Source organism: Notolabrus celidotus, chromosome 24 (genome assembly GCF_009762535.1).
Source record: "Notolabrus celidotus isolate fNotCel1 chromosome 24, fNotCel1.pri, whole genome shotgun sequence".
NCBI lineage: Eukaryota > Metazoa > Chordata > Actinopteri > Labriformes > Labridae > Notolabrus > Notolabrus celidotus.
Window position 1 is genome coordinate 1,594,260 of NC_048295.1, and position 24,071 is coordinate 1,618,330.

At 42.4% G+C, this 24,071-nt stretch overlaps 3 protein-coding genes across 6 annotated transcripts; all 3 read right to left on the bottom strand.

Annotated features, from left to right (window-relative positions):
• Positions 1-109: 109 nt before the first annotated feature.
• Positions 110-14,662, bottom strand: LOC117808095 (abl interactor 2-like). Of its 4 annotated transcripts, XM_034677584.1 has the most exons (10): positions 14,470-14,662; positions 11,178-11,345; positions 10,526-10,702; positions 9,139-9,245; positions 7,182-7,328; positions 5,885-6,009; positions 4,230-4,394; positions 3,545-3,631; positions 2,643-2,828; positions 110-2,490 (listed from the first exon to the last, which is right to left on the bottom strand). In XM_034677584.1, exons 1-10 carry the CDS (start codon positions 14,584-14,586, stop codon positions 2,315-2,317), a joined length of 1,455 nt encoding a protein of 484 aa, XP_034533475.1. In that variant the 5' UTR covers positions 14,587-14,662; the 3' UTR covers positions 110-2,314. The 4 variants fall into 4 exon arrangements, with proteins under 4 accessions (XP_034533475.1, XP_034533477.1, XP_034533476.1 ...); XM_034677586.1 differs by lacking the exon at positions 7,182-7,328; XM_034677585.1 differs by lacking the exon at positions 3,545-3,631 and having other exon boundaries at positions 14,470-14,660.
• Positions 14,663-15,085: 423 nt separating this feature from the next.
• On the bottom strand, positions 15,086-19,836 carry LOC117808367 (cytochrome P450 20A1). Its single transcript, XM_034678081.1, has 13 exons — positions 19,644-19,836; positions 19,282-19,331; positions 18,928-19,094; positions 18,668-18,813; positions 18,428-18,595; positions 18,196-18,274; positions 17,387-17,499; positions 17,212-17,266; positions 16,703-16,823; positions 16,419-16,530; positions 16,210-16,274; positions 16,025-16,114; positions 15,086-15,772 (listed from the first exon to the last, which is right to left on the bottom strand). Exons 1-13 carry the CDS (start codon positions 19,713-19,715, stop codon positions 15,622-15,624), a joined length of 1,389 nt encoding a protein of 462 aa, XP_034533972.1. The 5' UTR covers positions 19,716-19,836; the 3' UTR covers positions 15,086-15,621.
• Positions 19,837-20,081: 245 nt separating this feature from the next.
• Positions 20,082-24,029, bottom strand: tmem237b (transmembrane protein 237b). Its single transcript, XM_034678067.1, has 14 exons — positions 23,819-24,029; positions 23,561-23,596; positions 22,884-22,915; positions 22,768-22,781; positions 22,589-22,660; positions 22,091-22,219; positions 21,898-21,991; positions 21,659-21,816; positions 21,447-21,579; positions 21,165-21,356; positions 20,876-20,949; positions 20,680-20,767; positions 20,475-20,596; positions 20,082-20,392 (listed from the first exon to the last, which is right to left on the bottom strand). The coding sequence occupies exons 1-14, from the start codon at positions 23,837-23,839 to the stop codon at positions 20,328-20,330; spliced, it is 1,230 nt and encodes a 409-aa protein (XP_034533958.1). The 5' UTR covers positions 23,840-24,029; the 3' UTR covers positions 20,082-20,327.
• Between the last annotated feature and the right edge of the window lie 42 nt (positions 24,030-24,071).

A 24,071-nucleotide genomic window follows, 5' to 3' on the forward strand; every position in this document is an offset into this window, starting at 1 on the left:
ATAATAAATTAAAATATCTTAAACTAAGCTGACAATCGCTCACATTTCCCCCTAAAATCAGATCCCCCTTTAACTCCACAAATCCAAGAACGAAGCATCACAGCACTGATAAATCTCAATAATTTTATTGTCTTTGTTCTCATGATTTTACAAATATGATACTTCTGCAATTCAACTTTAACTGTGCAACACAATGGCATTATGGAGTGTTAAACTTGACATCCCAGAGGATGTCTGTGACTCCAGGGAGCTGTGAATCCTGCAGACAGAGGGCTTTGTTTTGTATTTTTTTAAAGTGTCATCTTATGAGTGTTATGAAACAAGCTTCAGTCTGGAGTGTAACATTTATCACCTCAGGGAGATTTCTTTGTCCGCAGGATTCACTAGCAGCTTTCACATGGGGTTTTTCACCACGGACGTAACGGCGGCTACAGTCAGAGGGGGGAGGAAGCTGGGTCCCTCCCCTCCTTCCTCCCCCTCAGGTCAGAATGCAGCTCCTCGGACGTGGGCTTGAGTTACAGTCTCTTTGGATGAGGCTGGTGGTTCCTGGTCAGAGCTGCAGGGGCTGCTTGTCTTTTAAGGATGGGTGATCTGGCCACATAAGGTTTTTTGGGACACCAGTACAGATAAGAACAATGGCATGCAAGACTCACATACAGACCCACTTGTTATTATTTCTCTTTCTTTTTTTTAATAGAAAATAAAAACTCTGACATAAGTACAAGCACTGAGCCCTCGCAAACAACCAACAGCCAAGCGTATCAGAAACTTTACGGAGGACAAACAACGCCTAAACCGACGGCGCTGAGAAGTATCGGGGGCTTGCGACGGTTAAACCATTTCAACACAACAGCTGGCTTCTTTTTCATATTCAATAAGTCCTGTTTTAGGACGTAATACATCTCACATTTATATTATTTCTTCTTCTACACCTTTTTTTTTTTTACTACAAATGTATGTGCTTTTGATTTAAAACAACTCTGGGATTAACTTGAAAAGGAAAAGTTTTTGTAGTTCAATGAAACTCCACCCCACTCTGGCCGATTTATTGCAAATGAAGTGAGAACCTCTGAACATCAATACGCACTTCAATATGGCACAAGCGTCTTAGAAATGACCTAAATGCATCGTCGTGGTCGTTGTTATGGGTGAATATCAAAAACCAAACCACACCATATCTAAAAATATTAAGACATTAATCATCAGTAGAGCAGAAAAGAATATTTTTTCCTCTTCCAAACATGCCGCTCTGCAAGCAAAAACTCCATTCTGGACCCGTTGGTGAAACAGCAGAAATAAAAAATTGTCTCAAATGCATACAAACACTGCAAATGATTAGCACTGGAGCTAATACACTTCATGAGAGGAGCTGCAGACTTCAAAATCCAGGTTATTGTGCAACTGAGGATCTCACTTTCCTCTTTTATTTGAGGGCTGGATGACGATTCCTTCTCTGGAAATATGCACACAAGACTAAATTTGCTCCTTTGGGCTAACATGGTGCAAAATATTTAACTTAAATACGAAAAAGGTTCAAGAACCTGTCTTTAAAGCACTCTCTGTTCTACTTTTATGCCCTTTCGTGTATCACCTTAAGACATTTGATGTGCTTTTTTTAAAATCTAAGTGAATGTGAACTTTGGCACGCTCCCTGCTGAGGTACCTACCAAATATTTTGTCAAGTACGGAAACTACTGTTTGCCCCCTTCACCGAGGATATTGTTGTTGCATTATACTGTATATATAGAGAGGAGTTAATTCTCTAAAATGTCTCTGGAGTGTTTTGGAGAAAATCTACACATTGAGGGCATTCTCCTCCAGCCCTTTCTCTGAAGCTGCGACGCGGAAATCCCGACTCAGCAGCCCAAACTCCCACCTCACCACTTCTTCCACTACAAAACTAAATAAATATACCTTAAAATAAGGGCAAATTGGTAAAACAAGAGAAAAATTGAAGCATTAAATCAATGTAGTGACCTCTCAATGTAACACAAAACTCTGAAAATACAATAAATCCATCACCGTCTGGTCCGGTCAGTCAAATAAGGAATCAAAGAAAGAAATATTACAGGGAAGGATATATCTAGAGTAGTGGTTGTTTTACAATGGCGCCTATGTCGCGAGAGTGACCGGGCTTCAGTTTGTCATGTTGCAACTTCTTCAATAACTTTCCTTCTTCCCCCTGTCTCTTTTTCTTTCTCCGCCCGAAGGTGATCATGCTCTGTCTGATCAAAGTCTTTGACCTTCAACCCTTGGCTTCCCTCCCTCCCCTGTTTTCCCTTCCCCATCCAACAGCTCTGATGTGCGGGATTGCTCAGTCGGCATAGTGCATGATGGACTCAACATAGTTGCCGGGGAACAGGCCCGTGGTCCCATTCATCACACCCTCATACCAGCCGTCGTCGTTCTTCTTGATGACGTAGATGATGGCGCCCTCCTGGAAAGAAAGCTCGTCCTCCTTGTCCCGGGAGTAGTCGTAGATCGCCACCACTGAGGAAATAGAGGGGGAGAAAAGTGAGATGTGAGCAGCTGACACATTTGGAAGATCTGATGTGTGTTTCGTCTAGTATGAAGATATATCATGATGAGATGTATCAGAGGAGGAACAGAAGTGTCTAAAAACTACTGTCAGGGAGGCTGACCTTTCTCAAGGTAGTTGCGCGGGGCCCAAGGTGGGTCTTCCTCGGCGTACGGATCACTGTATTCCACCACTGCCGACTCTTCTTCATCTTCATCGTCTTCATAGTCCTCTGGTGGTGGGGGAGGGGGTGTGGGCTCTTCAAACACCGGCTCCTCTGCGGGTGGAGGGGGCGGCGGCACGTCTGAGACTGAAAGTAATTTTGAGGCAGGAGGAAAAGAATAAGAGAACCAATTGAGAGGCAGAAAAAGAGGAACAGAGATGACTGTCTGTTGTGAGGGACACAGACTGGCGATCTCATGCAACAGGAAAGGGAACACAAACAGTCCATGCTGGGTACTGAAAAATAAAAGTGGAGTGGTATGACACAACAGGAAATAAAATGTACAAACCCGATACAGACACATGGCCATGCTCACAAAAAACACAGACACACATGCTTTCAACGTTTAATCTGTTTGTCTGGTCAACCACCAACATTTGCTCCAAAGGAACCAAGAGATGTAACGTTGCAGTTTTCAAGAAGTCAGATTTCTTAATAGTTTTTCTTCTTTGTTCCACTGCTCAGTTTTTACTTGCATGCTTAGAGTCACATGTGTTAGAAACTCAGAAAACATGGAGAGAAGTAGTTGAATATTCCTGGTTCTTGTCTTTAGGTATAGTAAGAATGTATACCTTGATGCATGCTTACAATGTTTGCAACTTTGTCCTTTTTATTTTGATGGAGGACATACATGTGGAGGCAGCAGATCCCAGACGGAGCTGATGTTGGAGGTTGATCGCTCATTCACTCCAGTATAAAACATTTTCTATCAAACGGAGGAGGGGTAACTGAAACTGTCAGGGAAAGGAGTTCATATGAACGGTGATCATGCGGGGGGATTAGGGGGTCTAAAAGCCACTTACTAGTCTCCTGAACTCGGGCCACAAAGCCCATCAGAGGCAGCTGAGGGGTGATCTGCATGGAGGGGGGAGGGGGCGCGAGCGGGCCGGCTATCACCACAGAGTATCAATATACACAGAGAGGAAGGAGGAGGACAGACATAAAAACTGTCAAGACATAAGATAATCAGGTTTAAAACTATATGAGGAGCACGGGGCAGAGTTTCAGAACAAGAGAAAGAACAAGATTTAGTAAGAGCAAAAGACACAGTACGTGAACAATGATTTAAGCAAAGCACAGACCTGAGATATCCATTAATATTCATGTTCTTATGGCAGAATGTTCAATAAAAAATGTAGACCAGATGTCTGTTAAAGTTGAGGATGCTGGGGGACAAAGGGTTGCTAATAAAAGCAAAGACAGAAGGAGCTGCTGAAGATGTGAATTTGGTTCAGGCTGTGAAGGTGATGAGAAATGACTGAACACAAAACCAGACACGAGATCTTTTAGTTAGAGAGGACAGACTCAGGAGTCGGATATCTGAACGCTCACAGAGACGCTGGACTGCCTTTCAATTAAAACAACACAAAAAGATCCCTCTCATACATTAAGAGAAAAGAATACATACAGTATATGCACAGATATCTGCATGTGTGCAGCTCTGAACTGCGAAAACTGTGGCTGGTCTTTCTCTTGTAAAAACAGTACCTTGGTTTTGGGCAAAGTGTGGTCCCCCGTTGAGCTGAGTCTGGTTGAGGGCCACGTTGGGCTGACTGGTGACGGACGAGGGTCTGCGGTACGGCAGCGAACCTCCCACCTGCTGGTTCTGGGGCGGCTGCGCAGGTCGATTCATACTGTAAAATTGAGCAGCACCTGAGGGGAGACAACAGCAGGGGTCAGAAGAGAGCCATTAAAACAATATGGTTAGTTTTAGTTTACCTTGCAGGGTACACTTTGGCCAACAGCCAAAACAATGACGATTCTTTATCAGTCATATACATAGCTTAATTTTTCTATAAAAGGAGGAAGAATCATTTCTAAGAGTTACTTTTCCATTAGTATTAATATTTGGCCAAGAGGTTTCATTTTGTACCCTGAACAACATCATGCACATGAACTGATAATTACAATATGCAGCCACACACTCACACACAATAAATAGAAAAGACTGAATGGATTCTTATGAAGAATTCACTGAGCAAGCATTTCACCACACTGCTCATGCATAAAACATAAGAGCAACAACATCATCGTCAACACAGACGCAGGCAGCTGATGAAAGCTGTGAGGGATGAAGAGCGGAGCATCCGTCAGCAGTGTGAAATCCAAAATCTGAGGTAGGTGGCAGAACAGCTGCACCCTGGCCAGACGATCAGTTTGGGTTTTTCAGACAGTTTTGGTTAAATATTCATAAGCAAAGTGCTCAGCAGTGACCTTTAGAGCTAATCTTCTTTATGAGCGCTTGAGGCAAAGTAACTAAGGATTTGCTAAGATCAAAAAAACTGTTCTCTGATAAGACACAAATAAGAACTTGCAAACCACGTTATCTTGCCAAGCCATGATTTCTTTGCTAATTATGTTATTCCAAAAGTTTTTGAAGGGTTGTAAAGGCTTTGTGAGGTGGGGATATCTTCTTATGAAGGAGACTTTTTACTTGAGCTACAACTGAGGTTAGACACTAATTATGACTGACCATGACACAGTATCTCAGATTTAGAGTCATGCCTAAGTGTGAGACTGACATCCTTCCTAGAGGAGTGAGTGATCAACAGGTAGCAGTCGGACACTGAACGTCCAGGGTGATGAGGTGCTGGTGGATGAACGTTTCAGGGTCTTTCAGGCAGGAGGATGAATGTCAGGGGAGGCGGGATGGAGGCAGGGGGTGTGGGCATAGGAGTGGATGAGCTTCTCCCACCCGGGTTACACTCACCTTGTGCAGGGTTGCCGTAAGTAGCAGGGCCTGTGCCAGTGGGGGCCGCGGAGGCAGGGAGCTGGGGAGGGGGAGGGGGAACAGGCGGGATCTCTACAGGGGTGCTCGGGGCCTGTGGGGGGCCGTCTAGGGCAGAGGTGGGGGGTCCAGGGGTGGTGGCGGTGTTTGGGGGAGGTTTAGTGGGATTGGAGGGGATAGTGGCTGAACCGAAGGATAAAAATCAGAAAAGGAAGAAGAAAGGACAAGTGAAGGAGTCAAGACAAGTTCAGAGTGAGAAGGGAGGAAAGGACTCGAGGATTCAGGGTTCATACATGTTCTCATTTAAAAACTACACACAAGAACCTGTAGAAACTCTGGATGCTTAACAAACATTAGTAAAGTTAGTTCCACACACATTGAGAGCACACAGTCATCTTAAGGAAGCAGGTGTTACCTGGGAAGGCAGTGGGCGGTGCTGGGGTTGGCACAGCAATAGGCACGCCCACACTGCCGCTGCCGCTGTTCTCTCGGCTGCTGCTGCGACTGCTGCTGGGGTGGCTGCCTCCGCTGCTGCCACTGCTGGTGGTGAGTATTTCAGCAAACACGTCAGACCACAAACTCTCACACTCACACCCTGTCATACGGTGGTACACTCAAACTCCACTCAATTTTACCCTACATTAATACACTATTTTTTTAGCTGCTCTATTTTAAAGTGAAAATTAAACAAACATGTCATCTCTATTATCATTCCTTCTATTCCAGGAGAAACACAACACTGCGTCTGGTGTGCAATCATCCTGGAATAATGCAGCTCAGGTGAGCTGTGTGTTGGCCTTCTCTTATCTCACATTATTATTGTGGCACCCTCAAGAGCATTGATGCGTTAGCGTGAGCAGTTATGCCTTTGAAATGACTATGTCACAGTGATAAAAAGAAGCAGCTGGAAGCCTCACCAAGGACACACGACACAGGTGACGCAGAAGACAAAGACAAAGATATGACACGCTGTAAAAGCTGGAAGCGTAAAGACACATGGGGCAGAGGGTTTCTGTACGACAGAGGAGAGCGCATGGCTGAGAGATGAAGAAAATGAGCTGTGGATGGAGCAGTGCACATAAAGACTCGTGCTGAGAGGAGAGTCAGGGGAAAGTAATCCCGTCTATTTCCGGAGCAGAGATATCAGAAACATTTGGTCAACAGATGGGGCGCAATAACAAATTTTTTCATGTTGTTTTCCCCAAAAGCTCATGCTTTTACTCTTCTCAGGGCTGACAGGGGAATGTGTGAATATTTCTGTGTTTGGGATGAAAGAGTAACGTCTTGGGAGACACGCTGACATTGGGTTGACAGGACTGTGGGGGCGACGCTGCCTATCTAATGACTATTACCATAGGAACCTGTGTCTAGCCGTGCTAAATACAGCTCTGAATTTCCACCTCGTCCTCGTTTCATTGCCCTTTTCTGAGCAGGCAGGAGAGGAAACTGGTGAGGGTCGAAAAAAAAAACTGGGGCATTTCCTCAGAGCTGCACAAAAGGTCAATCCTGCTAAATAATGTGAATCTAACTTTAAAAATGATGGGAGTAAACTTAAATACAATTTCCACGAAGAAAAAGAAGAGAGGGAGAGGCATGTTGAGAGGCTGGCTTGCTTTTTAAGTGTAGAAAAGGAGAAGAAGAAGGAGGTAAGGGAAGAAGTGGGCGTGTTTAAGAAGTGTACAGAGGCATGCTGGGTATTGGGAAGGGGGTACCTGTACGTGCGGTTCCTCTGATTTACGGATGCAGTGCGTGCAGGGCTCTGCTGGGGGTGCGCCATGTTGCGCGTCGGGCTTGAGACGTAGTCGTTAGGGACAACGGGTGGACGCACCGGCTCAAGCGTCCGATAGGGGGAGTGGCGCCTGCGAGAGGGTCAGGAGGACAGGAGTCGAGGGGGGGTAGGAGGAGGGGGCATCCACAGAGAAGTGTAGGGGAAAAGGGGGAGGAGGGGGAGGAGAGCAAGAAAAAAAACAAGTGCAAACTTAAAAAAATGGGGTGTGACAGGTGGTGAATGTCGGGGTTGGCTGGCGAGTCCTCAGGTGTTGGTGGGGAGAGTCGGGAGAAGTCACTGCTGTCTGCTAAAAATCACACAGAGGGGTCTTCTATCTGATACAGAAGAGTAACAGATACACAAACTCCAGGCTAACAGTAGCCTGAGGCTTTTGAGGCAGGAATCTTCTTTATTATATATGTATTAGATATCATTTATTTTATTTGGGACCTATACAGATATAAAAGGAAGTCTGATGATTGCATCTATGATACAGTGGGCTAGGCAGAAGCTTTTAACAGCATGTTTGAATCCTTGCCTTTCCTCCTCTTAATTAATTACTCTTAAAATGTTTTGTTTTTGTGTCCCTGGTCATTTTTGGATTAGTGTCAAACAAAAGAGAAACAGCTGTCCCCCTGCCTGTATATTCTGAAGGAGACACCCTCAGATTGATTTAATGAAAACACAACAGGTGGTTTTTTCACGACAGCATTCTGCAGTTTAAAAATATGGTGAGAGAAAAGACAACCCTGAGGTTTATTGATCTGGGCCTGGAAAGATGCGCTGGTATGTAAATTTCCCAGCTGACACAGTGGGGTGACCCAACTCTGAGCACTGTTGCTATGGTTGCTATGAAGAATATGGGGCAGCCAGGAGCGGGTGGACTGTGTCACAAAACACATAACTGGAAGTAAATTACAAAAAGAAAAAAGAGGAATAACAGAAGAGAAACCATTAAATTAAAAACCACAAGTAAAGATGGCCGCCTGTAGCCACAGGCTGCAACAGGAGGTGCATCATGGAGGGTTGGAGCTGTGGTTGATCAGCATGCGTCTTGAAGGGACAGAGACAAACACACACACGCGCACACACACCCTTTGAAGGTCAATATGATGGGATAGACACGCTCAATTACTCACAAAGTCAACAGACAGACAGCTCTGGCACAAACACACACATACATATATACATAAACACACAGGAATACAAAGAGCACTTTGACACCCAGGAAGATCCCACAGGTGACAAGAACACAACGCGTATGAGCTGGACTATCAGAGTCCCTGCAGGATGAGAGACACCTTCAGCAGTCAGACACAAAAAACAGGAAACATCATGAACATCTCCAGCTTTGAGACAAGAAATAAACAAAATAAAAACAGTCTCTAATTAAATCTCCCATACAGAGAGAGAGACACAATCAGGGTGAGAAATCAACCAACCATTTTAAAGTTATTGAAAGCTCAATCTGTCTAACCACCAAAATTCAGTTTTATAACATTTGTATGGAATGTTTTTGTGCAAGAGGCACTTAATTGTAGCATGCAGTCTAATGAGAAAATCCTTGAACAGAAAGTTAGAATGGAACTAATTGGGTTGAGAAAGGGATACTCCAGACCTCGACCTAACAGCGCAGCGCAGAAGAACCCCACAACAAGGATACCACTGTGACTAGATGTTGTACTGAAATGTATTTTAAATCACCCTGAGGATACTAATTAAACAAGGAGGTGAAGAGTTGATGATGAAACTGGGAGCAACTGGATCCTCCTGAAGGGTGCTGGTTACTTGAGAAGCTGCACAAAAACACAGCTATGCTCTGAACAGCCTTTGACGGACACAGCTCTGCATCCATCATGCCCACCTGAACGCCTTTCAAGGTGTCACACAGCATTACATACCCAAGTGTCCCTTTCCCCGACATGGGCGGGCTGGGGGGCTTCTGTGTGGGGGGGTTGGTGTGAGGGAGTGTGCCTCCTCCTCCGGCCTTCATGTTCTGAGCACTGGCCTGTGGGGGAGACAGTGGGTGTGGAAATGTGTTGGTTTATTCAGAAAACTTGAGATGCAGGAAAATATTAAGAAATCAAAACTTCTGGAACAAAAGTCTGTCCTAAAAAGGAAATGTTTGACATTTGTGGCTTAGATTCATTCCCTTTCCTGTTGTGTTTGATGAGAACTTTGATGCTCCTTTTATTTCTGTCTTTTCAAGATGATATTAGAGCCAGGACTATGTTAGCTCAGCTCAGTTAAAAGACTGAAAACACAGGAAACAGCTAGCCTGGCTCTGTCAAAAGTTGCCAAAATCCTCTAAAGCTCACTGATTACAGCCTTATGTCTTGTTTGTTTAATCCCCCCAAAAAGTGGAAAAGCAGATTAAACAAATGAGATTTAAGGTGGTAATTTGTGCAGCTTTGCTACATCTGTTTCCCTCTTGTTTCCAATCTTTCTGCTTAGATAAGCTTACCGTCTCCCACTTCAAACTGAGCAGGAAGAAAGTAATTACAATCTGCTCATCTCACTTTGGACTAAATATGCCAAATAAGAGCAATTCCCAAACTGTCAAACCAATCCTTGATTCAAACACAAACTGATAAACTGAAATGTAAATAAAAGAAATTGGGTTCTCACTGCAACTTGACACAAAGAAAAAACAAACTCAAAAATCACAAAACCCCTCTCTTCTTTGAAAGTCTTACCTTAAACCTTTGCAACCACTATAGTTGATTATACAGACAAAATTAGGCAAGCAGGAAGAGAGAAAGAGGAAGAAATCAGAGAATTAGTGTGTGAAGGAGGAGAGAAAAACAATGATTATTCATGCATGTTGTCCATAAAGCCGAGATGGTTAGATTCAGGGAACAATGGCTCACTGTGAAATCAGAGAAATTCATTATTTGTAAGGTGGAAGCCTGAGATTTTATTAGATAGAAAAAAACTCTCTGTGTTCACAAAGTCAGCATGGAAACTATTTATATTTCAGTCTTGTCTTTTATTTAGATATTTTATGAAATGACTGTTGTGACACCTGTTAGCAGTAGCACTGAGCATAACGGCTGAATCAATCAATCAAAGACTAATCAGATGAATCTTCTGAGATGCTCAGAAGTCGCCTTTTCTTGCTCTTTATGTTCCTGCCTCTCCTGGCAAAAGAATCTGTTTCACTTAAAGTGCGATCGCTACAGCTAACTCAGCTGCTGAAAGACCTTTTATACTTCCACTGGCAGGTAATTCAACCATATAATTAAGTCTAAGAGATGAAAATCACGGTGCACAGAACAGAACATCTACCTTGACTCCATGGCCCATGTCGTCAAGCACGCCGTAGTCTATGGGTTTACGGATGTAGCGCACAGGCCTCTCAGGATTGGCTGGGGCAATGATCTTGTGCGTGCGAGATGTGTTCTTGTTAGTGGTGAGGATGCCAATCTCCCGTCGAGCCACCTTCTCTTTGTGGATGTCCACCGTCTGAGGACAAGAAGATTTTCTTTAATGACAGGTTCATGTATTCTTAAATCAAAACCTCATTGAACCTGTTGCTTTCAGTTTATTTTCAACCCCATAAAAGCCTATGTGTGATAACTATGAGTGAAAGATGAGAAGAAGAGGAGTGAAGGGCATTTTTAACTTTATTCAAGCTGGGGAATCAGTGCCAAAGATCTTTTATAATCCAGCATGCAGCCTCAACACTTGCCTGCACTGCAGATATACTGAATTATGCATGCACACATGTGATATGAGATGCAACTTGTCTAACACAAAATCACGGCTTACAAGGCTCCTGCAAATTAAACCTACAATAAGACCTTTGTTATGGAAAACATATTGTTTTATAGTCAGCATAGAGAAAGGACCTAGACCAGTTAAAGGAACAACATTTGATTCATTCATTTATTTGAGTGAGTATGTCGTCCTCCAACTTAAAGGTAACCGTTTACTCAACCTGTGAGATGTGGTTGATGGAGGACTCCATGCGGCGGAGCTGCGACGCCTGGATGTCAAGCATCTGCAGGACATTGTTGGCCAGCGTGTTGATCAGGTAAGCTACGCTGGCCAGAGACTGGGTAGTGTAGTTCTTGGTCTCCTCCAGAGCCCTCTGCTTGTCTGGAGACTGAAAAAAGAAAGATGGGAGGGCAGTGAGAAGGATGACATTTGACTCTAAAAAAAGGATAGATTTTCATTTCCCAGCCTGCAGAGGAAGAAGAAGGCTGGCATTATATTCTCTATACTCTGTAAGCTTAAGTTAATGGGGCTGCAGCTCATGTGAAATAAGTCCTTAGAGGGAGCTAGTCAGACCATGGAGGGTTCAGCGTGGGCACATCAACGGGAGCATCAAAGGGCAGACAGATCAGCTAATGTGACTACTGGGAATCTGTGTTCCTCACTGATACGGCTGGAAGCACAGCATACAATCCTAAAATATGGCGGTAGTTTACTTTTAAAAACAGTGTCCAATGATTGTTAAAGCAAGAATGTTATGTACTTAGATAATTTTTGTGGTTGAAGGAACATTAGATAGTAATGAAACCAACAATATAAAGAAGCAGCAGATTAAGCCACAAATAGGGGTTCCCCTCTGGTTCAAACAGTAGAAACCTCTGTGGTAATATGGCTATTCTCTTTCATGTGAAACTGTGATGCACTTGTGATGCATGATACATTTCTGCAGGAATCCAGTGCTACTAAATCCCTTGAATCATCACAGAGGCACAGTCTGCAAACAAACAGCATCATTTGAGGGAGCGAGGAGGGTGCAGCAGTGCTGGAGCATGAGGACAAACAGGTTATGTGGCAAAAGTCAGGAGTGTAGCTGGAGCTGCTTCCTGGGCAGGGCAGGGCATAAAAGAGACATTTCTGATCTATGAGACACATTCCCTAATAGACTGGTGATACTGCTTTTTGTTGCAGATGGTCGATGCACGGAGCAATTTCACCAGCCACAGTCAAATATGTAATGCCTTAAGGTAAGAAGCTGGTGATGAGGAAAATTCCCATTATAACAGCTAAGTTGGTGACATACCTTGAGTTTTAAGAGACCATTTATCTGCTCCTAGATCAGACTTTTTCTCTCTTGAATCCAACCACTCAACTAAGGCGTATGCTGCTTATTGATCCTCAAGCAGTGCTTTCTTCTCCTTGATTAAAGCCAATCTAAGTAACCCTCTGATAAACTTGTTAGAATAACTCTTATGAGCCTCATTTCATGCCAGGGATACTGTGATACCCAAAAGAGGATTATATTTTGCAGATGAAGAAGCTGTAGTTGTTTCTAATTGATCGGTCACATCTAGCTGATCCCTAATGAGGATAATAAGGTCCATACTGACCCTCACTGATCTAGCGGATCATATCAGGGGCTGGCTGTGCAGTAAAAGTGCCTCCTAAAATTAGAGGTTCCTAATCATCAGTCACAAGACATTTCAAAGTTTAATACAACAAGTGTCCTTTCCAAAACAAACACTGTAATTACAACTGATAACACACAATAGAGCCACTATTTAACAGTAGTGTCTCTGTACATCAGAGAAGCAAACTGAGCTGCCAAAAGCCTTTTTCTGTGATCAAAAATATCAATGACTTTGGAGGAAATGCTTCCACGTTTTTTCTCCCCGTGGTAGAAAATAGTGCAGGGATGATGTGCAACTACTCAGCACTGTTTCTCTGACTACAAGCTCCCTATCACTCTTCCCAAATACAGCAAGCCACCCAGGTGGACATTCAAAGTTAAGTCTTGAATGCACCAGGCAAATAGACTATGCAGCATGTAAATAAAGGCTATCAATGTTCACAACCTGTGGGATTTGAATTTCAACAGAGCAAATCAAATACCAACACAACCCTGGCCACAGCAGCTTTTATGATTCAAGCAGTCTTTAAAAGCCAACAAGTTCAACAAGTGTCCACTCCTACATGACTAATGCTGCACAAACCCCGCTTAGAGGCAGACATGGCAGGGTGAGGATGTAAATTAGGACTGAGAGTGAGAGGTGAAGCATCCTTATAAATTTCCCTCCAACAAATATTTCTGTCCAGCTGATCTAAGAGTGGGAATGTCCACTGACAGCAGCTGGGAAAACCTTGCAGCGTGACGAGAAAACAGGGCAGCACGCCAGACGAGGAAGCTGCCAACTTCCAAGGGGCCGCCGCCTTCACTGGGCAACCTGTCAGACCTGATCAGCCTTGTTCTTCAAGGATGTCAAATTTCAGCATCACACTTAGTCAAACCTTCTCTCAGCTAATATTGTGGTCCTACATTTGAACCTGGGGTGAGAGGAGGCTTAGGCAGGGGTGGAAAGAGTAAGTAAATAATTCACTCAAGTAAAAGCAAAACTAAAAAAAAGCTTCTTAATTAAAGTAACTGTAGTTAGTAACTATCCATCCCTGGGTCTTGTATTTGAACCCCTGTGATAACAGGCCTGTCAGGTGTGGGGTGAGGAGGCTCAGGTGACCAAACATGAAGTAAAAGGGAGATCAAACCTGCAATGATAAATGAAAAGCTGTGAATGGGACTTGCAGCACACACAAGACAACATGCTCCACATTACACAAGTCTTTCATTGGAGACATTCACTCATAGATGCACCATGACAGAAGTCACAGCAGCCTGAGGAAGAATTTATGAATGAAGATGAGACAAAAGTCTTTTGCAGGATCTAATTGAGCATGTTTGGCTGGTTAGAGCAGGGATGTTTGGTCTGATGTGTACCTAAGGGAGTGTTTCGGTGCAACATCATAAATCACATGGAAGAGCTGTCACGGTGGTTTATCATCTGTCAACCGCAGCTCATTACAGATTAATCTGTCTTGATATCCCTTCATACATCTCCAGCCTGTGCATGATCAGCTGTGCTGCTGTAGCATCCAGTGATTGAGTGATTGATCCCCCAGGGAGCAGGGGGAATGGATTTTCACGGTCCCTGTTTGCTTATTTGGACCATGGGGTGATGCCGAGCAGCTGGCTAGCATGCTAACGCACTGGCACACAGTGGATGTACTGCTCTCACACAATGTTATGATGATAGAAATAAGTAAGAGTACACACTTATGACATCTTATGACAGCAGGGAATTAAAAACCCAAGTGTTAAATATCACATTAAATGTCTAAAGCTAGCTAACGGCTGCATCAGTGCTAGCAGCAGGTAGCCTGTTAGCTAGCAGCTCGCCCCTCCGACAGTGATGCTCGTCAAATATAAGAACTACTCCATCTTTCTTTTCAATAACATGCCAGCCTACCTGGACATAGTTGCTCTCGCAGTACTCAGCGACTCTTTCCAAATTGGTAAAGCTGTCTAGTAGTGCGCTTCGTCCTGCTGGAATCTCTTCTTCCAGTAGCATTTGTAACTCCGCCATTTTCACATCTTTATCAGAGCAGTGTGTGTGTATGTGTGTGTGGGAGGCTCACTAGCGCCTCTGCAGGTTGTGTAAGGTACTGCAGGGGCTCTCCAATCAGCTGGAGGAGAGAGAGAGAGCAAGGCTTCCCAAGATTTAGGACACTTGTTTGCAAAAAAAGCCCCTCTTTGGCACTTAGATGCAGGTGTACATTTAAAATTTCCTCATAAATATATTTTACCTTATCACAAACATAATTCATTAAACGCTTGCAATAAAAATCTATATATTTTTGCAGGATTCTCATTTTATCACTTCCTCATCACAGGCTTGTTTACAGGGCAGCAGGTCTGAATCATGGGAGGAAATAGAAACTTGCCTAAGGGCCCCTCAGCTGCACAGATATTAGCTGACTAACATCATCAACATGTGATACTAACATCAGAGAAATTAAGTCTTGTGAGTAAAATATCAATAAGAATTATTTTTCAAATGAAAAGAATAACACAAACACCTTCAGAACCCTTGTACATATTTAATCATTTGTAAGATACAGCTGTGTCTAAAAAGGGAAAGACATTTCTGACTGCCATGTGGGTTGTAAAAAGAAACAACAGAACCAATTGTGAAACAGAATTTTGACTTCAGGCAGTTGTGCTTGGCAGCAAATGTTTTTTCTTTCTACTTTGTGGAGTACTAAACCACAGAGTTAACAGATGGAGTCTTTCAACAAGTAAAAATCTGTTCTATGGACAGACAGCAGATGTGATAACGTGTGTAAGGCCTCAGATTTATCTACAGTTAAAAGCACCAGAAAGACAATCACAGAAAGATTCTAGAGGTGAAAGTTGTAGGTAAAAAAACAGAATTAGTGTTCAGAAATGATTCAACTATGTTGATTTTGAGAACGATGAAAATAAGCCATCATAATCTTAAAAAAGATAGAGTTATTGTGAATGATTGGTTGAAAAAAAGAATGCTTCTCTGGCTTCAACATTCATGAAATACTTTGCTGGTAATTGTTTTAATCAAAATGCAGGAGGATTCATTTAAAGACTAGCTTCTTCTGCTGACGGTGATCCAGGTTTCGTCTTTAGGTGTGGACACCAGCTCTGATCTGACCTCCATGACCTGTCCCTTCAGCTGGTGGAGCTTCAGCTGCCGCACCAACGTGCTGAGCAGGACTGTAGCGACTGTGTACGCAAACCTATCAGAGAGAACGTTTATGATTGATAGTAAACACAAAATGTAAGTATGAAGGGTTCATCAAATTATTTTCCCTGACTAAGAACCCTCAGAGTCACATAAGCTTCTTTTTGCAGTAAATTGCAGAACTGTGGCTCCAGAAGTTAAACATTTCTCCCATTGTCATTAGCTCAGTCATTGCTCAGAGGAATAGTTAAAAACAGATTGGACTAAATTTGTTTCAGTACTTAAAGGAGTTTCAATGCTAATTTACCTGAGCTCTGGGCACGTCTGATTCCCAGAAAACCCGAGCAGGCAGAAGCTTTTCTTGACTGATTCCTCCTCAAATCTATCAGGATCAAACCTGAAGGGTGGCACAGAATCAGAAATTAGAAACAATGTAATAAGTAGCCAAAATGTGTGAACTTACATGACAATGTAAAGACGTGTGAAGTTAACCTGTATGGAGCGCTCCAGGTCTCAGAGTCTTGCAGAACCACTCCCAAAGCGTAGATTACTAAAGTCTGAAATATGACAAAACACAACATAACATATTTGAGATACTAAAGCATTTCTGTAAATATGTAAGTTCATACCAAAAACATAAACCATAGTTTTGTTAACAGGATGAGGTGAAGAGATAAAAAAAGAAGCAGGAAAGCAGATACCTCTTTGGGGATGACGTGTTGATCGACTTTGCCCTCCACTTCCTGAAGCCGAGCCGCGACTGGTGTCAGTTTAGCCGTCCTCACCGTCTCATTGAGGACCTGCTGGCAGTATCTTTTCAAGGATGGAAATATAATAGGATTGAGGTTATTGAACACATTGAACAGGCCTGAATAATATTTGTTTGACATTGAATTTCTCCACTCAAATCATGCTAACACAGTGACCCATGCCAGGTGTCTAGCCTAAGATGTATTAGATGTAAACCTGGGTCTCTGGATCCTACCTGAGCTGAGGGATTTTGTCCAAGGAAATTGGATCAGAGCCCAAAACCTCCTCCAACTCCTGGTAGAGTTTGTCCTGGACTTCTTCTGAGGTGGACAGAAAGCGAAGTGCCCAGATGCACACTGCCAAAAACACAACATTTTAATAATAAACTTTGTGGATTTATCAGAAGAAGCATTTGTTTTCTTGTTGTAGGACATTTTAGTTGCTTTTTATGGACAAGCTGAAGGTTGAACATCAATAATAAGTAGGTGGCTTAAAATTACATAACCTGGAATGTTAAAGGCAATGAAAAATGTAATCTTTTAAAAAAAACAAAACATTAAAACAAAGTGATATTTTTCTCTCAGCTTGGAGTTTGTGAAATTGTCTTTTTAGCACTTGAAGTTATTTGTCAATAACAATTTATTATTTATTATTAACAATTTGTAATAATAATAAGTAATAATAATATTTGCAGCTGTTATACAAACAGTCAGAAAACAAGGACTAGATCTGTTTGTCACTTACAGTTGGCAGTGATTGCACATCCAGCTAGAGTGAAAACCATGCAGTCCTCCATGATCTGAAACCAAAAAGAAGAAGGGGTTTCAGCACTTTTTTTTTTAGATCTAACAGGAGCAATGAGGGTCCTTAAGGTGTCTTTCGGGTTTATAGTGGAATGTGTGACTCCATCAGTATTCACCTGTCGTTCTGTGAGGCTGGACTGAAGCAGAGCATCCACAAACACTGTCTGCTTCCTCTGGGCTTTCCTCTCCCTCGCAACTGACAGCAGGACGGACTCCATCTCTGACAGAGCTGAACACCCGAGAGGAAATAATATATAAAAGACACATGAACAGAAATACCAGCCTTACACTCACACTGGGGTGAAGACGACTTTATTTCAAGCGACCATCTTGCTTTAACATTTTTTAAACAGCATTCAAAATTCAGCCCCAGGAACAAGAGTCTTTAGCAGATAAATCAATAAAAGTCCCCTCTAAAACATCTGCTGCTCACTGATTAAGGTGATGGTTAAACACAGTCTGTAACGGCTCTCAGACTCTATTCCTAGCTTCCTGTCACAGACAGATCATGTCTGAGCCTCTGCAAACTTTCCCTCCTGTTTCTTCACAGCTGAGCAGCCTAAGAGGCTCCAATATGTCAACACAGAGCAGGTGTGAGGGGGCTTAACCAACCAAAATAAAGACTTAGACAAAAACTAGACTCTCTTGACTTCAAAAAGAAACAACAGCAGTTTCAGTAAATCCTCAAACAACTCTTAAAAGATAAATCCAGTTCCTTTGAAGCAAAAGTGTGTTGTTGTCACGTGTGTCTCACTGAGAAATATAATGATGCCTCTTCATTTACTTAAAGAGGAAGACATTTAAATGAATACAAACTTGATTTACAAGACTCTAAAAGAACGGAGGGATGCACAAAGTCAAGAATGTTTTCATCTATCATCCTTTAACTCAGAATGTATCATAAACAGAGAAAAACCTCACTCACCCTTCTCATAATGTCCTTTTCTACTGGAGCTTTTCTCCAGAGAACCATCCAAGTAGCCTCTCCCGATTTCTGACCAGATCTGATACAACAATGTGATTTAGAAGAAGACAAAAATCAAATCAGTGGGCCATTTTTAAAAGAACTTTAACAGGTTGAATCAATGAGAATGTCTAATGAACAGAGTCAAAAATAAATTGATTCCCTTCAAACCAGATATCTTGGTTAGTCTCACCGCGTCGTGGTTCTTGCGAAAGGAAATGACCTCAGCATTGTCCTTGTAGCTCTCTCCCAGAGCCAGCTGGGTGACAGTCTTCATGGCGAGACCCAGCAGGTGGGCGCACAAAGGGGTGTGTTGATCCTCCGGGAATGACTTCCACTTTCCCACCAGCTCATCTGCCAGCTAAATAACAGAAATCAAGATAAGACAGGAGGAAGTATGCAGTAATAAATACTCGTCATCAATGATACAAACCTTGAGCACTAGAGGGAAGTTGTTCTTTAATGTGTTGTTGATGGCACTCTCGTATGACTTCTTCCGTAGTATGTTCTCTGTGGCCCCACCTCCGATTCCTGACTGGTAACCCAGCAGCGACTTCAGCATCGTCTCAAAGGAGTCAGCTTGAAAGGAAAAGAAAGCTTAGTTATAAATGTACAATAGAAAGCTGCTCTGTGAAGCTTTTGATTCATTTAAAAATCAATCCAAGGAAGCATAAAGAAGGCAGCTGCACTCACTGGCATGGTTAGGGTTGATGTGTTGCCGTAGCTGCTGCACTGATCCCAGACTGACCACTGGCCGACCTCCAAACCAGAAGGATGCCACAGGTCCAAACTGCTGATGCAGACTGACCAGGAACTCGTGCAGACTGCCTCTGTTCACAATGTCCTGCAGGTTCCCATCCCTGAGAGAGAAGAAGAAGAAGGACGTGATGTCAATCTCATGTGTATATCTTCTGTATAGTGTTAATATGCCAACTGTACAAATCTGAAACATGACAATCAACATGCTTTAAGGAGGGAGGAGGGTCATTTGGTCATCATATTGTTGATTCTGTTACCAAAAGAAACAGGGTTCAGCTGACAACTTACTTCTCATCTGTGGGGTTGAGACCTGGGATGCCAGAGGCCTTTCTGGATGTCTGAATACATGATGAGAAATCAAGTTACCCCATAAGGTCTACACCTGGGTTCACACACCTCTTATTAGTTTACAGAAGCCTCATTACAGATAGAGATCTGACTGATAAATATGCTGTTTGATTTAACCAGATGAATGGAAAGTGTGTTGGATTCAAGCCTTAATGAGAAAGGTGGTTTGCACTAAGTTATTAAAGATATTCAATGATTGTTTATGTCTTGTTTCTGCTTACCCATCAAGGAAACAGTCAATTCAACAGTAGTAGTCTAGCTAACATGAACTCAGAGCTAACTTCAAACTTGCACAAACTTACCGGGTACAAATAGAGAACAGCACCGACCAGGATTATGACAAATGTGACAGCAAAGATGGCAAAGTCCAGCATGACTTCTCTCTTGAAATGCTACTTTTTAGTCATGAATATCTTCAGATTTCCACTTCAACTGTCAACAGTGACCGTTACCACGTCAACAGAACTGCAGGGGCAAGATTGGGACTCTGCGTTTGACTACAAAGTCTGGATGACTGGCAGACCAAAGTAATCGAGCTCAGAGCGAATCGATGAGAATATTTGATAAATGATATTTCAACAGTTTAAAATGATTTTATTACATTTAACTGAATCTATATCTTTAAAAAAAATGTGGTATTATATATATCTATTGATTACTTAATTAAAAAATACACTGGTCAGTTAAAAAAAAGGAATCAAATAGATAAGTAAAATTATAAAAAAATCTTTTTAGACAGATTGACTTCACTCTGGTGTATAAGCATCTTATTTATTCAATCAAATAACAGAGAAACACTGCTGGATTTGTAGGATAAACTGTATAAAAGAGACAACACATACAGTACATCACATTCCAGAAATATAAAAATAATCTACAACACATTCAGAGTTCAAAGTAAAAAAAATTACAGCATAAAAATGTGTGCAAAAAGACAATAAAGCTGTAGAGTCTCAGTGTCTAAGCAGGTATACAGATTTTTCTTCTCAGGCGGTCATTTCTGATTTGTCCTCTGGTTTGGTTGGCTCGATCTCCATGGCCTTCAGATAACCTGAGTGAGGAAAGACAGGATGATAAAACCAACCATTTAAAAATTGGTATTAAAACAGCATCAAAAAGTTATTCTCCCTCACTTTCTGTGTAGTCCTTCTCTGGTCGGGTAGCAATGAATATCCAGGCCAACCCCACCAGCAGAGCCACCACAAGGTTGACTGTCACCCATGGATGAAGAATCTGGTGCTCTGACCCTGGTGGCCTAAAGACAGTAAAATTAAACCTCATGTATCTTATCTGCCTGTATGATAAGATATTTAGAGAAAAACAGGCTTGTAAGCTAACCATAAAGTGGCGTTGAAGGCGGGGTACAGGTTAATTCTGTCGCTGGTCATCTGCTGGCTCAGAGAGAGGACCAACGCAGAGAAATACACTGGATGAAAAAAAAGGAACAGAGATTCAAATCAAACCAACAAGTCACTATCTGTTAGAGAGGAATAACAACATTAACTTTAAAAATGTTTGTGTCATGTGGACTCACAGAAGGAGGCCAGAGCGATGGGTTCCAGTGTCATGAACTCCTGCAGAGCCATGGAGCCTTTGGCCAGGTTCACTCTAAGAACACACAAGTTCATACTCAACAAAACAAGCTGCTAACATGTTTTCTTGATGTTAGATATTTTTTTCCATACAAACTCTTCTTTTTCACGGACAAACTTTTGTATTTTAAAATGAGTAACACCGGAAAAGTATCTGAATCCTTAAAAAACAGTTTACAGCATATCTTTGGCTTGGTCTGCCACTTAGCCTTCATGATGCATCAGCTTTACCTGTCGAAGGCAGCCACCGTGCTGATGGCGAGCAGCATGTAGAGTAGAGACTGGGAGGGGTAAGCCAGGCTGTGGTACTGCTCCAGCAGGTTGGACAGAGCGGTGAGCTGCTGCCCGGCTAGCATGTACACCACCACTATGTTCCAAACCGCGTAGCCTGCGAGGAAGCCGTGACAGTACAGACCAAACACCCTGCACAGTAAATAAAGGAGAGGATGAAGGGTCAGCTAAGAGAAGGGCCACATGTTTCCAGATGTTCTTTAAGGGACAATTTCCCTTCACCTGAAGCCTTCGTGTACTCTGACAGAAACATCTCTGGTGGTCCAGAGCGGCTGAACATGATGAAATTCAGTGATGTTATCCATCTGGACGCTGGTTTTCCTCCAGTCTGAGCGGTCGGCAGGCTGGAAACGTTCTGCACACAAAAACACACACTCTTAAAAGTACAACTCAACACCATTGACACAGATTAAACTTCCTCCTGAATTACTCACTGTTCCTCTCCACAAAGACTTTCCCCACCGGCTGGCTCTGACCCTGCGGGGCCGTGAACAGAGAATGCTGGGGAATCGGAGGAGGTGTGTCGGTAACGATATCATCCTCTGCTACATCGAGCTCATCAGGAAGCTGTGATTCAATGACTTTTGATTTCCTGAAATGACAAAGATAAAGATAAGAGATAGAAAAAAAGAGGACAAAAACCTTTTTTATTATAATTTTAATTTTGTCGTACTTCTTTTTCCTTGTCTTTTTGACCACTTCTTCTCCATCTGTTGTCTGATCCGCAGTGTCTCCATTCACAAGTTCGGCTTGGTCATCTTCCAGATCTGAACACACAAACATACATGTCTTTAAATGCTCCTTGTCTGCCTTGATTTTATTGTTTACATCTTCAATACATTTTAACAGAAAACTTGAGGGTTTACCTATCACTGTAGTTTTCTTTTTCTTCTTCCTCCTCTGTGGCGGTCCGTCTGATGTGGCTTCAAGTGTGAGTTGCTCTCCAACCTCAGATTCCCTCCGGCTGCCGACGCCTCCCATCTCCATCCCCTGATCTAAAACAGGAGCAGCAGAACAATGAAACTGAAATTTTGTTCATGAAAAAATAATCATCCAACCTGCGGTCATTGCTTTTAACATGAAGTGACCTATATCATCAGATTCCCTCGACCAGCTCTGGGTGCTTCTAAAAGAAGTATGTGGTCCTTATCCTTGTAGTTTATGCGACAGAAAGGATCAGCAACAGAATGGATTATGTAAACATGCTTGAGCTAGTCTAATCTCTTTGCAGTAAAACACACCTTTGACTTTTGCTTGTTAGATTTCAAGTCAGATATGTTCTTGTAAATATTAAAAGTCATCATGTTGAGGTGATCTGGCTCTTAAACCTTAAAGAACCTAAACCTGACACTTAGTGTACGTACCATCCACATCATCCACTCCATTTGTCTCCTTCCTCCCTCTCTTCTTCTTGTGTTTTGGTGCTGGTACATCTCCTATGAAGGGATTAATACAGGTAAATCAGAACAACAGCGGCAGAATAAATATATGATGCAAACATCCTGAATATATATACAGTTTCTGTATTTCTCTCCTGACTCACCAGCTGTGTCTTGGCTTCATGTTTCCACACAAATAGAAGAGAAGAAGAAAAAAAAAAGGCTTAGCATAATTGCTGTCAGAAGAGACAATGTAAAATCACAGTAGCAATTAACCTACCTTGGCATTGTGGGAAGTGCTCGTTGTCCTCTCTGAAGAGTGAAGAAGAAGTCAGATAAGTCACAGTGATTGTTTATGTAGTTTGAACAGCCACAGCCATAAGGACTCAGACACTTTGCAGTAAGTAAAACTGGATTGGAAGGTGTTAGTCACATTAGAGGCAGTGTAAACACCATTAACAAATTACCTAGTCTAGGACAGAGTGCACCAAAAGTGCAAAGAAACAGTTTGAACTAACATTATATGTGCTTCTAAGCCGTCTTCTGCTACAGCACACAGTCAATAGGATTACAAAACCTTACCGTGGTCTTCCTGGCCATTCGCCCCCAAGAATCAAGGGAGAATGAAGTGAAGCTACAAATGACATCCTGACTGACACGGATAAGTCCTCGGCTAAATCTGTGTGAGGATTACTTAGGGCAGAGGTCAGATGACTTGAACCCATTCCAACTCTTGTTTGTGAGTGAGTGAAACTCAAGTAAGTGTGACTGTTTGAACTGGTTTAAGCTCTCTGCTTGGGTATAAGCACTAGGAATACACACAGGTAGCTCATTCTTGCACTAAAATGTATTGTGTTGATTGGGGTTACATTTCTTGAACAGTACTCTGCAATGCAAGATTTGCAAGAAAATTTGGGCAAGGATTAAAACAAATCTGAAAGGATCAATATGACTTACCTGTGGAAGAGGGGGGAGCTCCCTGGGCCTCATTTTCTAAGATAGAAAACAAAGATTGTTCCCATAGGCTTTACAAGGAACTTACAGTACTCTAAGTTACTGTAATCATGAAAAAGTATTGAGATATTAACAGTTATTGTATTAAAATTAACATCATATATTTATAGGAACAAATGAGACTTAAGGAGTAAAAGAATGAAGAGAAACAGCTAATGTTTACAAGATAAGAGGTAACCGTTATTTAGGAAAATCAGTTACCTTCGAGCCTCCTGACGCCATGTTTTTCTTTTTGTTCTTTAAATAACCATAAAATTAAATCATCTGTCAGCTGGTACACATACTTAATCCACTTAAACCGATTAAAAGTGAGTAGAGTGCTGTTTTTATAATCTTTGACTTCATATATTTACACTCTGTGGAACTGAAACATGACCCGGAAGGGTTTCCGGGTGGCACACATTTCTTCTTCGTCCTCTTCTTGTCATCCTGTGGCGCTCAGCAACGTTTTGGT